At 28.2% G+C, this 20,775-nt stretch overlaps 1 protein-coding gene across 1 annotated transcript; it reads left to right on the top strand.

The window, feature by feature from the left end:
• The first annotated feature begins 516 nt into the window (after positions 1-516).
• Positions 517-20,233, top strand: LOC107457442 (C-type lectin lectoxin-Lio2). Its single transcript, XM_043046700.3, has 6 exons — positions 517-810; positions 9,773-9,851; positions 10,899-11,071; positions 14,789-15,041; positions 17,522-17,776; positions 19,229-20,233. Exons 1-6 carry the CDS (start codon positions 808-810, stop codon positions 19,360-19,362), a joined length of 897 nt encoding a protein of 298 aa, XP_042902634.2. The 5' UTR covers positions 517-807; the 3' UTR covers positions 19,363-20,233.
• The last annotated feature ends 542 nt before the right edge of the window (positions 20,234-20,775 follow it).

Genomic DNA, 20,775 nt, shown 5'->3' with positions numbered 1-20,775 from the left:
ATACCTTTTAAACACTGAACTATTGTAATACAAATAATTATATCTATAATAGTTTCAGCTCCTCAATATCTCTATAAAGAGTAAATTTCACTTATTTTATTGTGATTTGTTATTTTAGTAGTGAATATTTATATTCAATATTATAATTATTTCTAACTATGTATAATTTATCCCGTAGTATAATTTATTTTCCTTTTTTCCTTCTTTTATTATATTAGTTTTTTTTAATTTGTAAAATGCTCTAAATTAGTATGCAATTATTTATATACTAAAAATTTTTTATATATCCTTAAGAAAATAACAACGAATAAATAAATTATTTTAATTTATATAATTTGTCTGGTATTGATTAATGATTTTCCAATCCATTATCTTTCATACAAAATGGTCAGAACTAGATTATATCATAAATATTTCATGTTAATTACCTTCAGCATACACGAAACAGCTTTTAAAATTCACAAAAAATATCCACAAAGAAGATATTAGTTATACGTTGCTTGGATACTAAACTGTGTTGTGCTTAAAAGCTTCATAGCAAAGTCAAAAGCCGTGACGAAAATCAATGTTTTTAATCAAGTTAAAAGGGTATATAAATGTAAAATTAGTTCGATTGCTATCTGGATATAAAAAGGCTATGAAGAACCAAGCTCTGCACAACTTTTTATAATTGTGATGGATTTATATCCCAACTATCTTATCATAAGCTTGTTTAGCTGATGAGATACAAATGAGCGCTATACTGTACAACTTAATATTTACAATTATTCTTTGATGCTAATATTAAAGTAGCATTCTCTAAATCCAATGGTAAGTGTGAATTTGCCTCCATGCCTAAAAACCTAACTACTTAAGGGGACAAGGGATATTTAAAATGTCTTAAAAATGATTTTTTTAATATTTTACTGAACGTATAAATAATAGAAACATAATTCTTTAGAGTAAACTATACCTCATACATTGTAAAAAAATTCAATTAATTCAAAAGTAATCAAATTACGGTATAAAGTACAGGTGAATAATCCGTAAAATCCATTTTTATCGTAAAATATTATACCGTAATTTTTGCAATAAAATTTATTTAATTAGAGCGATTTAGTCACTTTATGGCAATTATTACTTAAAAAATTACAGTATATAAATTTTTTGTTCCGTAATATGTTCCCCATAAAAATGGATTTTACGGTAAAAAGTAAGTGTGGTGGTCGGTACTTTTTACTGTAATTTTTACAATGTATACCACGTATCATAAGAAATATTGAAATATTAATTAATATTCTTGTTAATCAGCGTATAATTAAAAATGTCTCCCGCACTTTTAATTCAGTTTTAATGTCACAGATAATGTCTAGAATAAATGTTACCGAAAATTATTTCAACGCTTATAGTTTGAAATGTTAAGTATTTAAATAAGAGCATTTCATATCTTTTCCTATATAAATATAAGAAATGTTATTTTACTTTTTCTATTTTTATCTAACCTTATCTATCTAAACCTATTTTTATCTACTTCTTATGAAAAGCAATATTTTCAAAAGTATTTTATGTGAACTTATCCATGATTAAATATTTTCAAAATTTGAAATTATTTTTTAAAAATTAGTGGTTGACTTTTTGAATCAGTTGTAGTTAAATTAGTTACATTTTAATTTTATTAAGATTCATTAGTTAAAAAGCATAACTTAATGTATATACATAACTGACTCAGAAAAGCATTACCTAGCATCAAAAATAGCAAAAACTCATTTTAATGGTCTACTGTTGACTTAATGATTAATTAATAATAATTAAACTTCAAAAACTACAGCAAATAATTGCTAAATAAAACCAAGTAAAAATTGTTGTAATATTTAGTCACATTTTTAAGAAATAGTGCCTAAATTACTTTGTTAAATACTACGTAATAAATAATATAATAGTTAAACCACTTGTATATGTTAAAAAAATTTTGAATCGTTTCAAAATTTTTAAAAATATCTTTTGAAATTTCTACACAAATTCTTAATACATCTGTTTTAAATTAAAATAAAATAACGAAATTTAATCAATTTCTCAAAAATGTAATGAATGTGTAAAAAAAATAAACTAATAACTTCAATTGAACTTTAGAAAAAAGTTTCTATTTGCTGATAATTAAAATAAACTATGATTAAATTAGAAATAACTTTATGACTTCATTATGAAACACTCATAGCTTTTTATAATTTTGAAAAATAAAATAATGGAAATCAGTTCTAAGTTCTATCATAAGTCATTTTTCTTAAAAAAGTTAAGAATTATACAGAAATAATCATCTACGGTTTTCATATTATATTAAAAGAATCGAATCTAGTATTCAATGACCCATAACGTTTTTAACAAACTGTTTTAAAAATTTGCAAACGCAACAAATTATTAATGCCTGTGTTAATATAAATTTTACCACTAACTGTATAGGTAGAATAATTTATAAGAATAATAGAAAATAATAAACAACTAATTTTTGTGTATAATACTTGTCCTTGTTTATTCATCAACTTGCATGGAACTTTTCATATTAGGTTCTAGAAATCTCAGATTGCTGGAAAATGCTTACTCTAACAAGCTTAAGACAGTTTAAATACTAGATGTTCAATAATCATCACTCTTAATAAAATTCTTTAGAATCCTTGCTGAAAATAAAAGTTTAAAAAAAAAATGCACAACGGGGATCTCAAATTAGAATTCAAACGAGGAAAAACAAAAACGTTATGAAATCACTGCTGAGGAATGCAGGATAAAAAAAAAACAGCTTGATTTTATCTACCCAATGAAACTTAAAACTAATCAAATTCTTCTCTGCTTCTTTCAGCAATCAAACAAATTTTGAAATTTTCAATCTCACATTACTCAGTAGTGAATTATTAGATCTTGATTGGGTTTTTATTTTTCACTCGATTAAATTTTAGTTTGTAACCCTTAACATTCATACTTTTTTATTTTATTTTAGACAAGGATTCTAAAAGCATATATTTTGAGTTGGCAATCTTTCGTTGATATTTTTAAGCTATCTCACCAACAAGCACACGAATTTATTTATTTATTTTGAAAAATTTTCAGTGAAATATATAAAGGGTTTTCTCTCTATTGTTAAAATATATACAAAGGCAACATGTTTTTTTTTCTTCCAATGCGCTGCAAAATGGTAACACTAGTCCAAACGGTTTCTACTATGGCAAAAAACTAACTACTAATTTTAACTGATGATTTCACTGTTTTCTTTTATCGTATTTAATTGTCTATCAGCAAATAACGTCATAGCAGGTAAATCGTGACATTTGTTGTTTCAGAAATGAATCAAGTTTGACACTCGCGACGTTACTTACATGCATCCAATTAAGCCCGATTTAAAAATCAGATGGTTAAGCATAATCCCTTTATTTCTTCTGGAGTTGCAAGTTCCCACCTGAATTTAAGAAATTCGTTATAAACGTTTGGTTATTTTTTTATTATTATTATTTTAGCTCAATGAAATGCATAGATATTAATTATTTAAGGATGCCGTGCGCAATAAAGACGAAAATGTATTTTGTGAAATAAATTATAATTTATTTTAATTCCTCACAGCTCCATCAAAAGTCCTCCACGAAATCAAATTTCTCCCAATACTTGATCCAGGGGTTCACTTGTCTTCTGAGTTGGGTTCAAAATTACAAGAATACGGAGTTGAACATTAGTAGTCGTAAACCGAAAAAATTGTGTCAGCTGCTCAATGACGGTTATAATAATATAATAATACATTCTTCTGGAACATGTGAGCCACAATATGTGAACCACAGCAATCTAAATTTAACTTCTTATTCTTCTTAGCTAGAATTTTATTTTTTCTAACCATACCAATAGCTTGTAGAATTACCATAACTGATATTTAACGAAAATTTTGATCATTGCGAATTTTGATCAAAGTTAAGCACTACAAATAGAAGCTTTTTTAAATTAATGATGTTAAGGCAATTTTTAACATACTTAATCAAAGTTCAAAAATAAAAAATGTGTTTCGAAATAATACGAGATAACCTTGCTATCAATGGGCTGGATTTTTTCGTTTGTTTACCACCATTATTTTGTAGTTATTGGAAACAGGCACTTTCTGCTGACTGCTTAGTATGAAGCGACGTGACGTTACTCATCATATTCTGCATAAATTATTTTTATAATTATTTATGAACTTTAAGTTTGTTTTTACTACAACTTTAATTCTTACATTTTAGAATTGCATTTTAATATTGTTGATAAATTCAGACTTTCTGATTTAGTCTCTTCTGAATTTCTATAGGCAGCCAACGCACTGGTACCTGCCCCAAGTTTCTAAAATTTTATCGCCCATTTCAGCCAGTTTATCAAGAGCTTCAGTGCTGACAGCTAAAATGGCTTGAACTTGCTGCGGCAATTGAAGTAACCAAAGCGGTTTTAAAACATTTTCATTTACTTTACCCATCGCTAAATTCCGCATTTCACATAGCAACTGACTAGGGAGCTTATCGCCAAGATCTAGTTCGGAGAAGAGTTTTTTTAGCTGAGCACTTTCGGAATCACTTAAATGAGCAATGAGTGCGAGTGCTTCCTTTAATGCAGTATATTGATTTTTTTCGGGAGGTGACAAAACCATATCACTTACCGTATTCAAAATTTACTATATAATATTTAATAAAGTTTAAAAACACCAGCTTGACTGTGAGTTAATTGATCCTCAAGCGAATTTCCATTACAAGAATTTTATGCTCTTCTTAATATTTTGAATGTAAACAAATTGAATGTCACTAAAATTTTAATAGCGTTTTAAATGTTACGTATAATACTTAAAACTGCGTTTAATCAGCGTTTTTCAGCCATACTGTAATTTAAAAAAGTAAACAATAGTTGTTTACTATGTGAAAGATTTTACGAACATATTCGATGCCGATATCTAGTTGTTTTTAACGCGTTAATCGCTAAGCGTATTTTTAAGGAAATCTGCGGCAGACCAAGCACGCTGCTTAGCCATGCTCTTATTGTGGTATAGCAATACAACGTGCACTACTAACAGATTAAAATAAATAAAAACTAAGTATTAAATAAATTTTAACTAAGTAAATTATTATTAAGTAAATTATTATTTAACAAATAAATTATTATTTGACAAGGTAAATTATTATTAAACTAAGTAAATTAATATTAAATAAATAAAAACTACGTGTTAAAATAAATAAAAAATAAAATATTAAATAAATTTTCAGTAATTGCTAAAAACAATATAACTGTTTTAGTTCTATATCATATTTTATACGGTCAGCCATCGATATACGGTCTAAACTGAAAGTGAAGTGTCGGTCATCAATAACTGACGACTTATTAATAAACCAGCTCGGTTGCTATTAATCAGCTGGTGACCCGACCAGAGAAACATTCACCAGGATAACATTTTGAGAAAAATGAAAAAAATGCCGCTGTTTATTAATATGTAATAACAAATATAGGGTAACTGAATCTAACTTGTATAATAATCTAATTCATTTCTCTTAGATCATATAATCACACATCGGAAATCTTGAAATATTTGTAATCTCTCAAAAAAATGGTGCAATTATGCTTTCACTCATAAGTAACAGAGGTTGATTATATATTTTTTAAACACTTTCCATTATTAATAATATATTTTTTAAACATACTTTAATAAAGAAAAATTCCTAGAAATGATTTGGCCCAATGAAGGTGACAGGTTTCTTTCATTAAGTTCAATGACATTTATATTTATTTTTTCAACGTATACTCAAAATTTTATAATTACAATGAATAGGCCAAGGTATGCGTAGTAGGGAAAGTGATAATTGCGTAGGCATACACAAAATCAATATCGAAAACCCAACGACAGCAACTTTACCCTAATAATGCCATGCAATGTAAAAATCAACGCAAGCAACAAAAAATTCAAAATAATGATTTTTATATTTTTGGCATGTTTGTATAACAAGTTAATCATTTCAAACATTTTTTTAAAAAGTCAATTTTCTTTTCAGTTTTCTGAAATAATATTTTAGTGTTGATATAGTATATGCAAGGGAAAGAAAATAGTTGTCAAATGTTTCTCTCGTAATTTATCGTAAAGTACTTACGTTGTTTGTTTGTTTGTTTGTTTTTTGTTTTTTTTTTCAATTCCACAACAAAATACTGAACATAGTTTTGCTTTAAATAGATATTATTTTGCTTAATTTGAGTATTAATTAGAGTGTATACAAATATGAAGAATATATATGAAATGGAAGAAATCAAAACAATATTTGAAAAATAAAAATAAAACATGAAAAGGAGAGAAAAAAAGTCTTGTACAATTTTCACACGTACTTTCCATTTGATTTTTCTTATTAGGTTTTTATGCAGCTTGGTAAAAAAAGATTTTAAACATTACGCCCTTCTGTATGCTATGACCTATGCATTAATTATCATGCAATTGATTAGTAAACCTATGTTAATAAGGAGAGAGAAATAAGACATTGCCGATAAAAAAAAAAAGTTCGGTTCATAGCGTAAATAATAAAATTATAACTGGCTTATTTCTTGTAATAATGTATTCAGTATACTGTAAAGAATTTGGGATCAAATTATGGTATAAAATATAGATACTTTGGGTGCATTATTCCAAAAATTCTTTATTGCAAAATCCATTTTCACCCTGAAAAATCCATTTTTATCGTAAAATCCTGTTTTTACCTTAATATTTGCTTAAATATAAAAATTCAGTAAATTTACGATAATTATTACTCTAAAATTTACTCAATAACTGATTTTTTGTTCCGTAACATGTTCCGGTAAAAATAGATTTTACGGTAAAAAGTACCAACAGTCTGAGTGCCGGTACTTTTTACCGGAATTTGATCCGGAGCTTTTGACAGTGCAGACATTTTGGAAAATTGTATTGTGTTGGAAAAGTTGTGTTAAAATTTTCAAAAATTTCAAAAATACTCTTGCACCTTCAAATTTCAAAGTCAATTATGTAATAACTATAACATTGAAGTTGTAATATTCTGACATGGATTGCAATTTTAACAAAGCAAAGTAAAAAAATTTGTTTCTATTGATAAATATAACAGTTAAAGCAGAAGTGACGCAGAAAATACGAACAGTGTTTGGAAGAATAACGGCATTATATTCTCATCTTTATAACAAATTTTTATGAGTGGCGATTATGACACCACATATTAACTTTTTTTCCTTTCTGCGCATAACATAAAATGTTTCATCAAAGTCAATAAATACTTAATAGTTTGCATGAATGCTTTCAAAAATTATGTCACTCACTCATTTCAATAACATGCCACGGTTCTAAATATTATTGAAAATTCGTATAATGTCCACTTTTTGGCAACAAATAAATACTTCATTAACAAAAACATGCTTTTTCTTACAGATATGTGGTAAAAATTATTTTATTTTATTTTAACGAACCAACAAAAAAATGCATTTAAAAAATTATAAGGAATTCTATTTTTTAATTATACCCAAAGGAAAAATATTAATAACTAGTGGGCTGCGCCCCCTGCTCGCTAACGCTCGCCAACCCCGAAAATTGCTACGCAATCTTATATGGTTTGCTTCGCAAACCAAGCTCGCTTCGCTGGCTACTAACTTAGGTACATTGGAAATGCACAAAATTCTAAGAATTCAAAACAATCATTCAAATCCATATAAAAACTTTTTTTTAAAAAAAATTACATCTTTTTAGTAAATATTAGGTCATTAAAATAAATTTGAATTCAAATAAATGACAGGTAATTCGTTAAACCTATTAGAAATGTGCTATAGTATAATTCGTGGTATAAATCAAAAATCGTCAAATAAATTCGTAATATATAAATTCGTGAAAAAAAGCGCTTTCGACAACATACTAAAATAGAGATCTATCGACAAGGACTACTCACTTCTGCCTAGCTTAATAGTATGAAATTGCCGCAGCTGATGCTGTCTGGTTATTTCAGTTTCCGTTTTCAAAAGCGCTATATGTTGAGTCACCTCATCTAGATTTGGCATGTGACATTTTTAGCGGCAATCATTGGTCGATTCGCCGTGTAAACGAAATAGTAACGTAAACAAAATAAAGCAAACGTTGCCACCGGTGGAAAAGAAATACAGCCAAAATTTGGGAGCCACGTGAGAGAATTATATATATTAGATTATTTCTTAACGCAATTACAAGGAAATAATTCTCTTAATTCTGTCTAAAAGACACAAAACTTATGAGTGAAAAAAAACATTAAAATAAATGTATACTAAATGTAAATGTTGATAACTTTTGAGAAATTTCTAAATATGGATTTAGAGGTTTTTAAAAAACGCCCACAAAGAGAACACAATTGTGATAATCTGAAACAATAGAAACATTTTCCGAAACTTCAAAGATTACTTAGTATATACAAAGCATATACAATGCCTACCAAATTTCATTTTCTCGCACTTAACGTTCTAACGCTTCAGCAATAGCAAAAAAAAAGTATATAGGCTTAGTAAAATGAATATGTCCAAGAGAAATGAGACCACTTACAGCGGCACCTAAAGAAAAGCTGCTCAGTTAGAGTTTCTTCCTCTAAAATGATTCTAGATAGGGGTGAGAAAATTGCATCAGTTGCAGTGGATCACTCAGCGAGTTCACACTAAGAAAAAAGAGATTGTCAAAACTAAAATTTACTACATTTATGGCTTTATGGAAACATGAAGAAGCTAGGTAATTCTTACTGAAGCTCTTCGGTAATGATTTTGTTAAAATTTACAATAAAATATAGTTTTATAATATGTGATAAAAATTTGGTAATTTCATCATGATACCTTAAAGCATGGCACAAAAACCACTCATTGGATTAAATTTATTTTTCAGTTTTGTACTTTTTATTAAGTATAAGAACTATAATTTTGAAAATCATAATCTCCGACAAACCTTTCCCATGCGAATGGAAAAATCATCAATTGAGTGGTTAAAATACTGTATATTTTGGTTTTATTATCAGAATTATGATTTTTTAACCAGAAATGTTATTACTTTACGATAAGGTAATTTTATCAGAATTTTTTTTTTCTTCGTGTAAGAAGTAAAAAGATAAGAAATGGGGAGAAATATCATTTGTTACAAAATTTCACATGTAAAATTTAAATCAGTTGTTATGATTAGTTTCTTTTCAGTTGTGTGGTAAAAATAACTTTAATTTTGGAAGCCAAAATTTACTGTAAATCATTACAGTAAATAGCATACATTTTGGTTTTTATTACCAGAATTATGAGTTGTTGTTTTTTTTTTTCTTTTTTTTTACCGAAACTTTCATTACCATACATGTCGGTAATTTAAACAGAATTTTTTCCTCCGAGCAAACATGCACCTTGTTGAAATTAACGTTAAGGAAAAAAAGCGCTTAAAACACTTCAACCTACGCATTTTGTATTCGATCTGTCAAAAACAGAATTATTTTCATTTTTTTTCTAGTTTGCTACTTTCTTTAAGAAAGCAGTTTGTTAATTTATTTTATTATTTTATTTCAATATATTTAAATTTATTAAGGTTTATTCTATCTCTATGCATGTCAACACATTATGCAACGTATTTCTATGGTATTGCGTATACCTGGGGAAAAAAACTATAACTATAAACTATAACTATAAAAAAACTATATTTTAACATTAAAACAGTCCTATTTTCTTCCTATAAGAAATACAAATATATCCATAATAATGAATAAGTTTTATATGCTGTAGTTATATATTCTTTATTTCATTTATTTATTTATTTTTTCAGATTGAAGTAGACACCGGGCAAATTACTCGGAAAAAATGGCTGCTTCTTGTAACGTTTCTTATATTTATACCAAAAGCAGGTAATTAATATTATATAATTATTATTAATAGTATTAATATTTATAAAGAATTTTAAAAATAATATTTTACTACTAAATTTTCTTTTACTAAATTAAAGATTTTTTTTAAAAATACTTTAGTTCAAAAGAAATAGAAAATTGCTAGAGTAGTTTTTATTATTATCAGTATTAAACAAGGAATAACTAAACAAACTGAGAAATTATTTAAGACTTTGTTCCGGATAATTTTTTAATGACAGTTGAAAACTAAGATTGAAGATAATGTTAACCCTTAATGGGCCGATGCCGTCCTGAAAGCGGTAAGGCACTTTTACTTACTTTTTTTTCTTAATATTACATATGATAGTTAAAATCATTTTATTATTTTTATCATACTTATTATAGTCAGTTAAATTTGAATTTAACTTAATTATAATAAATTATTTCAATTTCAAACAATTATAAATTATTACTGTAATTAAACCCAGAGGTCATTAAACTTGTAATACTTCCCTTAAACGGAGGCTAATTCCCCTAATTTGTCTAAATTTCAGAACTGCTTAAGCAATAAATACAAAATCTAACAACTAATTTGCCAGTTAACGTTACACTAGTACTGCATACTACATCGTTGGATTATTGTCGAGGATTTCTTTAACAAAGAATACAAAAACAATACTCTCCCTTACTACAAAGTACACCAAAAAAGCAGATTATGTTAGTAACTACTCAATCTGCACTCCCATACTCACAACCACCTAAATGCGTGTATTATCAGACTCTTAAGCCACCGAGTATAATGTTGATTTAGAGCCACTGACAAATGATCAGATACGATCTAATTCAATCAGACGCTCAAATTGTGCCACGAGTAATAGAAACCTAGTCCAAGCGTTGAAAGATGAAAACTTTCTCCACTATACCAGCCTAGAGGCAAAAATCATATTCAATCAATTGTCAATAAATTCATAAAATCAATTCAAATGATTTACTAACGACAAAACTTTGTTTTACATTCGTTAATTTCATTAATTTATTATTTTTCTTCACGTCTTTCTTATTTTTCAGATAATGCTGAAAAGAAAAAATGTGATAAACCTTGGAGAACCTTCAAAAATGTATGTTTTATGTTTTCGGACACTAACAGACAAAAGTATGAAGAAGCACAAACTTTTTGTTATAAGCAAGGAGGATTTTTAGCAAGTATCAGAAATCCATCAGAAAATGGTTTTATTATTAAAGTAAGATGCCTTTATGATACTATTTCAATAAGTAATAAGTTTTTTATATTGCGATAATTTATTTTAAAATAAGAAAGCAGTATAACCATAAGGAACTAGTATATGTTAATAAATTGCATTTATGATACTATTTCAATAAGTAATAAGTTTCTTATATTGCGATAATTTATTTTAAAATAAGAAAGTAGTATAACCATACGGAACTAGTATATGTTAATAAATTGCATTCCACGTACTAAAAAAGCAAGTAAAATTCAATTTATGTGATATACCAGTTTTAAAACAGATAACTTCTGCAAAAAATTTAAAAAAAAGAAAAAAATTTCGTGTGAATAATACTAAACAATAAACAATAACTTTAAAAAAATAAATAAGTAAAGAGAAAACTGCTTAAAAAATTTGAGATTAGACAGATTAAAAATTATTCTCATTATTTAATCCACAAATACAGTCCTGGAGCATATTATCGAATACCCACCCAAAACCCTATGTTTTCGCTAGTACTTGACAGTGCATGGACGAATCATAAGGTAAATAGCCTGTGTTTGTAATGAATTTCAGATAAAGCGAGACTATTTCAACTAATCAATAATATCTAATTTGAAAAATGTGAGTTAATTTTGAAAAATGTGAATATAACTAAAGAAACTATTTTTTAAAAAATATTGTAATAGATAAATTAAAAATTTAAATAAAGATAATTTATTTTAGGTTTTATTATACCGTATGTTAAGAATAAATTGGTCTCTAAATCAGATGCACTGTTAGAAATTTCTCGGAAAAAAATGATTTAAAAAGCAATTTATTTAATTGTAGTTTTACCACATTGAACCAAAACAATGAAATAACCACAAAAAATAAGTTATTTAAACTGTTAACTGTGAGGAAATTGTTCATTAATATATTACGGTTAAAACAACCAGACTTTTTATCTGTTTCAACTAAGTTAGATGCATACCCTAGCGAGAGGGCTGATCTGTCAATCTCATTGGTTGACTGAACGGCGGTTCGAATTCCAGCACCAAAATATTCCTTCTATTCTTCTAACACATGTTTCCAGTTTCAATTGGTGACCCTGGAGCATTAGAATACGAAACTCTCATTAACGCATAGATGCCAGCACCAAAGAAACGCTTAACGAAAAGGTCTAGTATTTCTTATCTCTCACGGTAGAAAGGCAGATGGGATCACCAGATTTACTAATTAAACCTAATTTAACAAAAAACAGCCTAACTTTTTTGTCCTTTATCTAACAAAAATCTTAACATGACTTAACTCCCATGCCGGGTTAAATTTCATTAGTACGGATTAAAATCATGGAGTTATAAATGGTTACAAATCCTTATAGTTTAGCATTCCCTATTTCTTACCATACCATTTTGTAATATCATTTACAAATGGTTCCCAAACGGTAAAGCTAAAAAAATTTCTTAACCTTAGTCCTTAACGGTTAACTGGAGAGACAGACTACAGCCAATTAATCTACCATAATTTTTGAATAAAAATTCAAGCTATGTATATGTTGTTGAATTCACTTTAATTTTTCTCTTGAAATTCTAACACATTGTCAAATAAATTTGCTCGGTGACTTCACTTGAAACACTCCAAAAATGCAATATTTAAATTTTTTTAGATACCAGAATTCCATATATCGATACCCAAATTCTTTGACAAGTTTGCTAACTTAGACATATGACTACTCGATAGATAATAAATATTATGGAAGGGATTTTATTGTAGGTAAGGGAACTAATTCCCGATCGAGTAGTCAAACGTATAAGTAAGAAAATTTGTTAAATAAATTTGTACGGTGACTCCATTTGAAACACTCCAAAAATGCAAATACTAAAACCTCTTCGAGTGACTAGGATTTCATAAATTGGTATCCCCTTGTCTTAAGAAGCTTGCTAGCTTAGACTTTTGACTACTCGATCTGCAATTAGTTCCCTTACCTACTATAAAATCCCTCGCATAATATCTATCAATTAAAAAGTGTAATTGTACTTCACAAAAAATATTTACGGGAACTAATCATTGCTCGCAAATAGTATCAGAAAAAAATCATCAATATCTTCAATGTCTGTTATTGGTTTAAATTATATTCGTTTAATAGCTGAATATATTTTTAAAGTCTGCTAAGAAATTGGCAAAATACTACACAAATTTGTTAACTTTAATAAAAAGAAATCAAATTAAGAAATACTTTACCTTCGCCAAAGTTATTCTTTCGATTTACATATTATGACGAACAATTAATTAATTTTTTTATATTTTTTAATTTTTTATGCAGCATTATTTTTTGCTGCTTAACATAATAAACAAATTTAAATTTGAATTGTGATTTTAACAATAACAGCAAAAATTTATATTGATATTTTTTTATATATTAGTGCTCTATTTTAATGTTTAAAAGTATTTCCCTTCTTAATAGACAGTTCTTATGTTTCCTGTTTCTGAAATGAGTCAAAAATACCACTTGCGAAAAAACCATTAAAAACCCACTTCCGAAGAAACGTCGAAAGCGAAAAGGAAAGGTAACAGAGATAAATACCCAGTCAATCCGAAAAAGTTAAATAAATGACACATTTTAGTTTTAATTAACCTTAATCTCATGAAGCTATTTTTGAATATTAAGGACCACCTAAGAGTTTCATTACGATTGAAAATCTTTTTTTTTTCTTTTCCACTCTTTAATCAAGTTTTTCTTAAAATAAAAAATAACTTTAAAAGGGAACTTATAGTTTTCTAGTTTTCAAGAATCGAAAAAAATCTAGTTTTCAACGATCTCTTCTATAATGTATATTATAAAATATAGTTGTTTATATTAGTTCTCTTAATCATATTTTAACGCATTCAATGAATGCTTTGATAAAGTAAGTGAATAAAGGTATAAAAGAACGAAAGAAAGAAATCAATGAACCAGCGAATCAATTAATTTGCGTAATTAGTTAATTTAATACATTGGTACAAAAGCAAATCATCTTATCAAGTGAATCTACGATTCAAGGAGTTGTTGAATCAGTTTATAAGCAAACAAAAAGAGTTCATTTCTTACACTGTAAAAAAAATGTAGTCTGCGTTGAACCATAACATCGTTCAAATTTGCTGGAACCTTAATACGGTTCTTAGTTGGTGAATAATGTCATACTTCTTAAATTTTTGTGCACGATACTACAGTGCAATTTGAACGGTTGTAGTTTCTAATAACACTAAGACAAGTTAAGCTCTCCAGCCGTTGGCCTTTTACGAATTAAGCCCGGAATGTGCTCCTTTCGTTTTACAAGAGAGCACCGCAAGAGTGAAACTACGTCTTAGCTCAGAACTCTACGGATAAGTTGCACCACCACTCATTTGTGAGGTTTCCTTCTCAATTTAGACATAGATCTAAAGGGGAAGGAATTTCCTCCAAATCTCTGTACCCATGGTACTGCTCAGAGACCGATCACAGGACTTTCGATGCCACAGATTTTAAAAACACATGTACTCGGTGGGTATTAGTGGTTTCAAGGATCGCACCCCGCCCCACTGGACTGGATTCCGATTCTCTAATAGCAAGGCTACCGCGGCCCATTTGATTCGAGTAGTTCAATTTAAAAATTTAATAGCGTTACAGCTGATTTGCTGTTTGTTTGATTTTTGATTGTTTTTGTTTTTTAATTAAACTCATTCTAACGAAGAAACCTTAAATTTTATATAAATTTTATTATTATTTTCTAGACAGTACAAGGCATGGGTTCATCGTATCAAAGAGTTCGATGGTTTATTGGACTGTATCAGTATGACGGAGACGACATGAAAGCTTGGCGATGGTTAGATGGAAGCGTCTCTGGGTTTCGTAATTGGATGAATTCTCAACCTAATTCAGTTTACGAACGATGTGCAATGTTAGATGGGAGTAATGGGTTCATGTGGAGAGATGAAGTTTGTACCAACCGAGGCCTCTTCATTTGTAGAAAAGAGTTAGATGATCGTAAGGAAATAATATTTTCTTTATTAATTGCTCTGTATTTTCAGCTCTTACTAGTTTTATTCTTTACTAGTAGACAAAAGTAAACATTTTACAAATTGCTGGAGAGTTTCAAGTGTCTACTTGACTAATCGTTTACCTGAATTGCTGAGCTGCCCATTTCAATTCTGCCCATTTACTAAATTTCTTGTTTTTTAGTAAACGAAATTAAACTTTTCATAAATTTTTACCATTTGTCGCTTTTTTTTTCTTCATTTACTTTCTTCGTTACTTTAGATAAGTTGTTCAACAATTTTATTTTTTTATAACCGTCTTTGAACAGCCGACTACGACTATTTATGTTCAACTCCATAGTTTTATAATTTTGAAACCCAACCCAGAAGACAAGGAAAGTCTTGGATCAAGTACTGGGAGAAATTTGTCTTCGTGGTTACCTCCCATGGTTAGCCTGGCGGGCAAGAAGACTCTAAATGATCCTTCTAACACTGAGGATATTTTCGCCAGCTCCATGGTCGGTGCGAGCCGGGAGTAGAATTCATATCAACCAGCCATCGCTGGGATTCAAACCCGGGTCACCTCATTGGGAAAAGAGCACTCTATCCCCTGAGCCACCGCGGCTCTTCAACAATTTTAGGCGAATCTGTTTATGTTGTAACTAAACCATTTTAAATATAAGTAAACATTGTGTTTTTTAAATTGGTGCTAGTTTTAAATAGGAACGCCAATTTTTTATTATACCAGATGTAAAAAATTATGCATTGTTTGAAAACTAATTAAATAAAAAAGAAATAAAATAGAATTGTTAGGTTTACCGCATTCAGCTAAGAAAACCACTAAGTTTATTCTCGCCAAGTCACACTTGAATTTCGCAGAAAGTTCGCTCTGTTGACTTAAAAAAACTATAAAACATTCTACTGAATGTAAAAACATTCAACTAATTTATTTCTTATCAGTTATCAGTACCATCTGTTGATAAACTTTATAATATTACTTATATTGAAAGTTGTGGGAAAATATATGTAACTTCCTGAACAGAGCATTGGTACAGCAAACAGTTATTTCTGTCTTCTTGTGTTTTTTATTTTTTCTTTAATTAAATTTTTAAGTCATTTGTCGTTCTTGGGAGACCTGACGAATAATAACGATTAATTTCTTCAATAATTTCCTGTTTGATCTACCTTTAAATTATGTCTATTTAAAAACATTAAACCATAAAAATAAAAAGTTTTTCAAATGAGGATAGGATCTACGCATGAATAAAACAAAATAACGTGAATATTTTCTTTTATTTGTGCTTAATTTAGATTGTCTTGCTTTATTAAAGAAAATGCTAGTCCAAATATTTTGTAATGACATGAAATAGGGTTTTCACTTATAATTTCTGCAGCAAATCATTTATTGACACATTTTTGTTTAAAAAATCATTATTTATTTATTTATTAATTGATCACAAATTGATATCTTAGTTTTAATTTGTGCAACTTTGTCTTACTTGCAATGATTTGAAACACGTATACTTTTTACTCCTTGTGATTTTATTTTATACCTGAACGCTTAAATCTATCAGCGTGCACCTATTTTATAGTTCCTTATCCAAACCCATTTTATAGCAGGTTAAAAATAAATAAATAATTTTCAAAACCTAAAAACGAATTGGAAATTAATTAGGTTTAGTTGCTTTTGGTATATATTTTAATATATTTTTCCGACTGAAACGACAGAGTAAAAATTGTGGAAATATTATGTAATCCATTTTTCTGACCTTCCCGTAAAAATATTCCTCATTAAAAATTTAATGGGGCAAAATAAAGTATCGTAATGTAGGCTTACCTATGCGCTCTGGGTACTATTCAAGACCTGGTAACTCTAGAGTTACTATATATAGTTTCAGATCTTTTTAATAATACCGGATGTCCCAAAAAGGATCGATAATTTGAAAAATCAATTTTAAAAAAAATACAACGTGTGTGTGATTTAAATTAATGCTTAACGACAGTTTGCTTAGGGACCCAATTTTCCCCTGCAGAGTTTTTTTTCTAGCCAAATTTTAAAAACTAGCAACAACAACAAAAATTTCTCAAATACAAATCTGACTTTAAGAAACTATAAAACTGTTTTCGAAATAACCAACAACGTAATGAAGTCTGAGGACAAAATCAACAGATGCCCGAACAATTCTTTCATGTAGACGGACATGGATTTATAATTTTTCCGGTCAGCAGAGCCGCCTGTAAACAATCTTTGCAACTGATTTTGGTAAAAATAGATAACTTATTTCCTAAAAAAAAGACAACAAACCATACTTTTTTATTTCATGAATTTTTTTTCTTCCTCAATATCAAAAAATTTAATGATTCTGGTAAAAAGAAAAAAAAATAAAAGCAAAAGTCCAAATGCTTAAATTTTCACGAACTTATTGGTTTTAAAAATATTACTTCGTTATGAACCTAATTTTCTTTTCATATGGCAATTTAATCTTTCAGAGGGCTCTATGAATTGCTTCAAGGGCAAACCACCACCGAAAGACATTTTAGATAAGAAAGGTATTAGTGTCACAGAATGTTTGGAGCATTGTCGAGGTTTAGGGTTTACTTTAGCTGGTATTATTCCAGACAAATGTTTTTGCCTAGGAGAAGACAACTTGAAATCATTTGCAAATGCCAATCGATTACAATGCAGTGGAAATTGTGGAAACCAACACTGTGGAAATAAAGACTTCATAACCATTTACAATCTAAGTAAGTATGCTTCATTTAAATAATATCTTATGGTTATTTACGTTCTTGAGTTTTCTTTTTTTCCTCATATTTAATAATAATCACTGATATCATTGTCAATAACTGATAATTATTTTTCGTATCAATAAAACGACTGAGATGCGACGTATTCATGTTGAAAGGACTGCGCAATGCAGCCACAATATATATACAATCATTAAGTGTGATGCAATCATTAAGTGTGGTGAAATCATTATGAACCAAACATTGTCCTGCATAGTGGCCATAGATCATACTTACTAATACCTCTTACGCATATCTACTTACACCTCGTAAGTATTAGTAGCTTATGCTATTCCTTATGCTTCCTATGATCCATAGGGAGCATAGCATTCTCCATTTACCCTATTGGTGGTCAAGCACTTTATCTCTTTCCATGTTTTGTTTATCGTCTTAATTATTATTGTTGAATAGGTTAGTACCTATTCAGCTCCAAAGTATTGTAATTTTGAACCAAACCAAAACTTCAATTAATCTTAATTGCGACAAACTTCATGGGGAATATTTGAGGGATAAGAACACTAAAAATGTAAAGTAATAATAACGGTAATTTTAACTGTTGAGGATTGTCTTTCAAGTTCAGCACTGTGAACCAACAGCATGAAAACACCTGTCTTTCTTATAATTTTTTTTACAAGTGCATGATGTTCCTTAATCATTTTCCTCAATATATGTTTATAGAATCTTTTTAATAAGAATTCACAAAATATATACATGGAAATCGCAAATTAATACTACAAAAGCGTCATAAAAACTTGGTAAATCAGTGACAGGAAAGATGAGATTAAAAACGTTGAATAAATTTGATAACGGAAAGAATCGAGAAAGAGAAGTAAAATGCGATTATCAGTTTCAATTTAAGTTTCCTTCATGTTTCATTAGATAGTCAAACTGGTTCTAATGTTTTTAATCTTGCCTTCCTTGTTGTATATTTGACTGATTTTGATAAGGTTTTTTTTTTCTTATATATGAACATTATATATATGAGCATCTACAACGTCTTATTTATGAATAGCTTATAAATGATTAATTTGAGACCCCCAATACATATTTTTCAATTTCATTTTTCACAAAGATTCGAAAAATATACATCAAAGGTGATTATTACGAAATACTCGTATTGCGCAAGCGCACCCTTTTTATTAATCACATTCCTACTTAAAGACTACTTAAAATATTTTTTATTGGTTCGCATTTTTTTAACGAATCATTGATGCATGTTCTACAGTATTTATTGTTTAAACTTCCATGCTGTTATTATAACTATGCAATAACCTATGAGTTATCAAATGAAGCTTTAAAAATCTTTAGATTAAAATTTAAGCTTTAATAATTTTAAAAAAATTCCCTTTATCTTTTCTTTTTTCAGAAGATAGACTTTTTTTAAAACATTTACCTTTTTTTGTCATTTAGCTCACTATAAAGAAACTGCAGATTCTTGTGAGGATCTCTCTCAATTGGGCTTTTCAAGTCCGAGTACATACGTCACAAAAGTTGGAGATGAAGAAAAGATAATGAATTGCTTCAGTGGCGATGGTGATTTTTAAAAAAATTTTATATCTATTTATACATTATTATTATGTTTAAAACATATTTCATAAAGCTAGCTTGAGTTTCACTGCTTTTTTTTACTATAATCTAATTTATAGAAAATAAATAATTAAAATATACAATAAATTATTAAGTAAATAAATAATGCAAGTGACATAACCATAACTTTAATTTGAAATGTCCATTTTTTTTTATTTATGTTTATTTTATCCTTTTACTTATATTTATTTTATCTTTTTATTATAATCAAAAATAAACGGGGTTAATTATGTGAAAATTATAGCCCTTTCATTTCACTCGGGAAAGTTTTGCAAGAAATACCTTACTCAAATCGCAAGAAATATCATATATCTTTATTTATTTTCTCAATGTAAAAACTAAACTAGACTTTCATGAATAAAGATATTTTTGATGGTTTTAAGATATAGGTTATAACCTATTACATCTTCCTTTAAAATGCTGAATTTCTATTAATTGCGTAATATACTTTTTTCAATGTTAAAGAAATAATAATTTTGAAATCACTTTATTTCCACGTCTTATCACTATATTTCCCCAAGTCCTTCAAATATGTAATATACGTAACTCAAGTAAATAAATTTAAATAACCCAACTTACATTTTTCATTAACCCGTGAAAAATTTCTTTAACTCGGATGAATTTTCGTATAAACAATATCAGACTGAATCGTCCACAAATTCATGATATTTATTTACTCTTTAAACTAAATTTATTTTAAAATAATTCAAATATTTTGAGTTATTGGTTCTATTTTGAACAAATTTTTTTTGAACTATTGTTTCTAAAGACTCGTGTATTGTATGAATCGTATATACTCCTGTATTCTCATTTAAATTAGCATAAAAATCAGTTGCATAGAAAACAATTTCTCACTTGCTTAGATAGATATATCAAATGAGCAAAGAGAGACAGGTACAAATTTGTACTTCTTGTATATTAAACTCTTATAACTTCTAAACTATTGGTCCAGTCATCTCGTTATTACTCTTATTCTATCATACGTGGGAAAAAAAGCATCAGGAACAATGCCTTATTTATCTGGATAATAGAAATTCAATTCTAACCTTCAAACCACACCCATTTCCCTTCAAAACGGGAGAAATGTAAGAGAGTTTTCATGCATAATTTATGAAGACATAACAAAGTTTTCCATGGGGAAAAAAATCTGGGGTATTTATTTTTTCGAAGAAATAGTATAATTTTACTGGATTACATTAAAAATTACAATGGTCAATAATTTCAAAGTGTATTATATTTTATAGCATTTTAAGCATTTTTATTTGGCATAAATGTTTTGCTATTTTTCCCGTCATATGCTTTTATGACTGTAGTTAATTTGCTTATTATTTTGTAGCTATTGTTTTGCAATTATTTGTTTATCTTAAATG

The sequence above is a fragment of the Parasteatoda tepidariorum genome, chromosome 2 (assembly GCF_982258835.1).
Source record: "Parasteatoda tepidariorum strain Cologne lab strain chromosome 2, Ptep-v5.0, whole genome shotgun sequence".
Lineage (NCBI taxonomy): Eukaryota > Metazoa > Arthropoda > Arachnida > Araneae > Theridiidae > Parasteatoda > Parasteatoda tepidariorum.
This window is presented reverse-complemented; position numbering and strand designations above follow the sequence as displayed.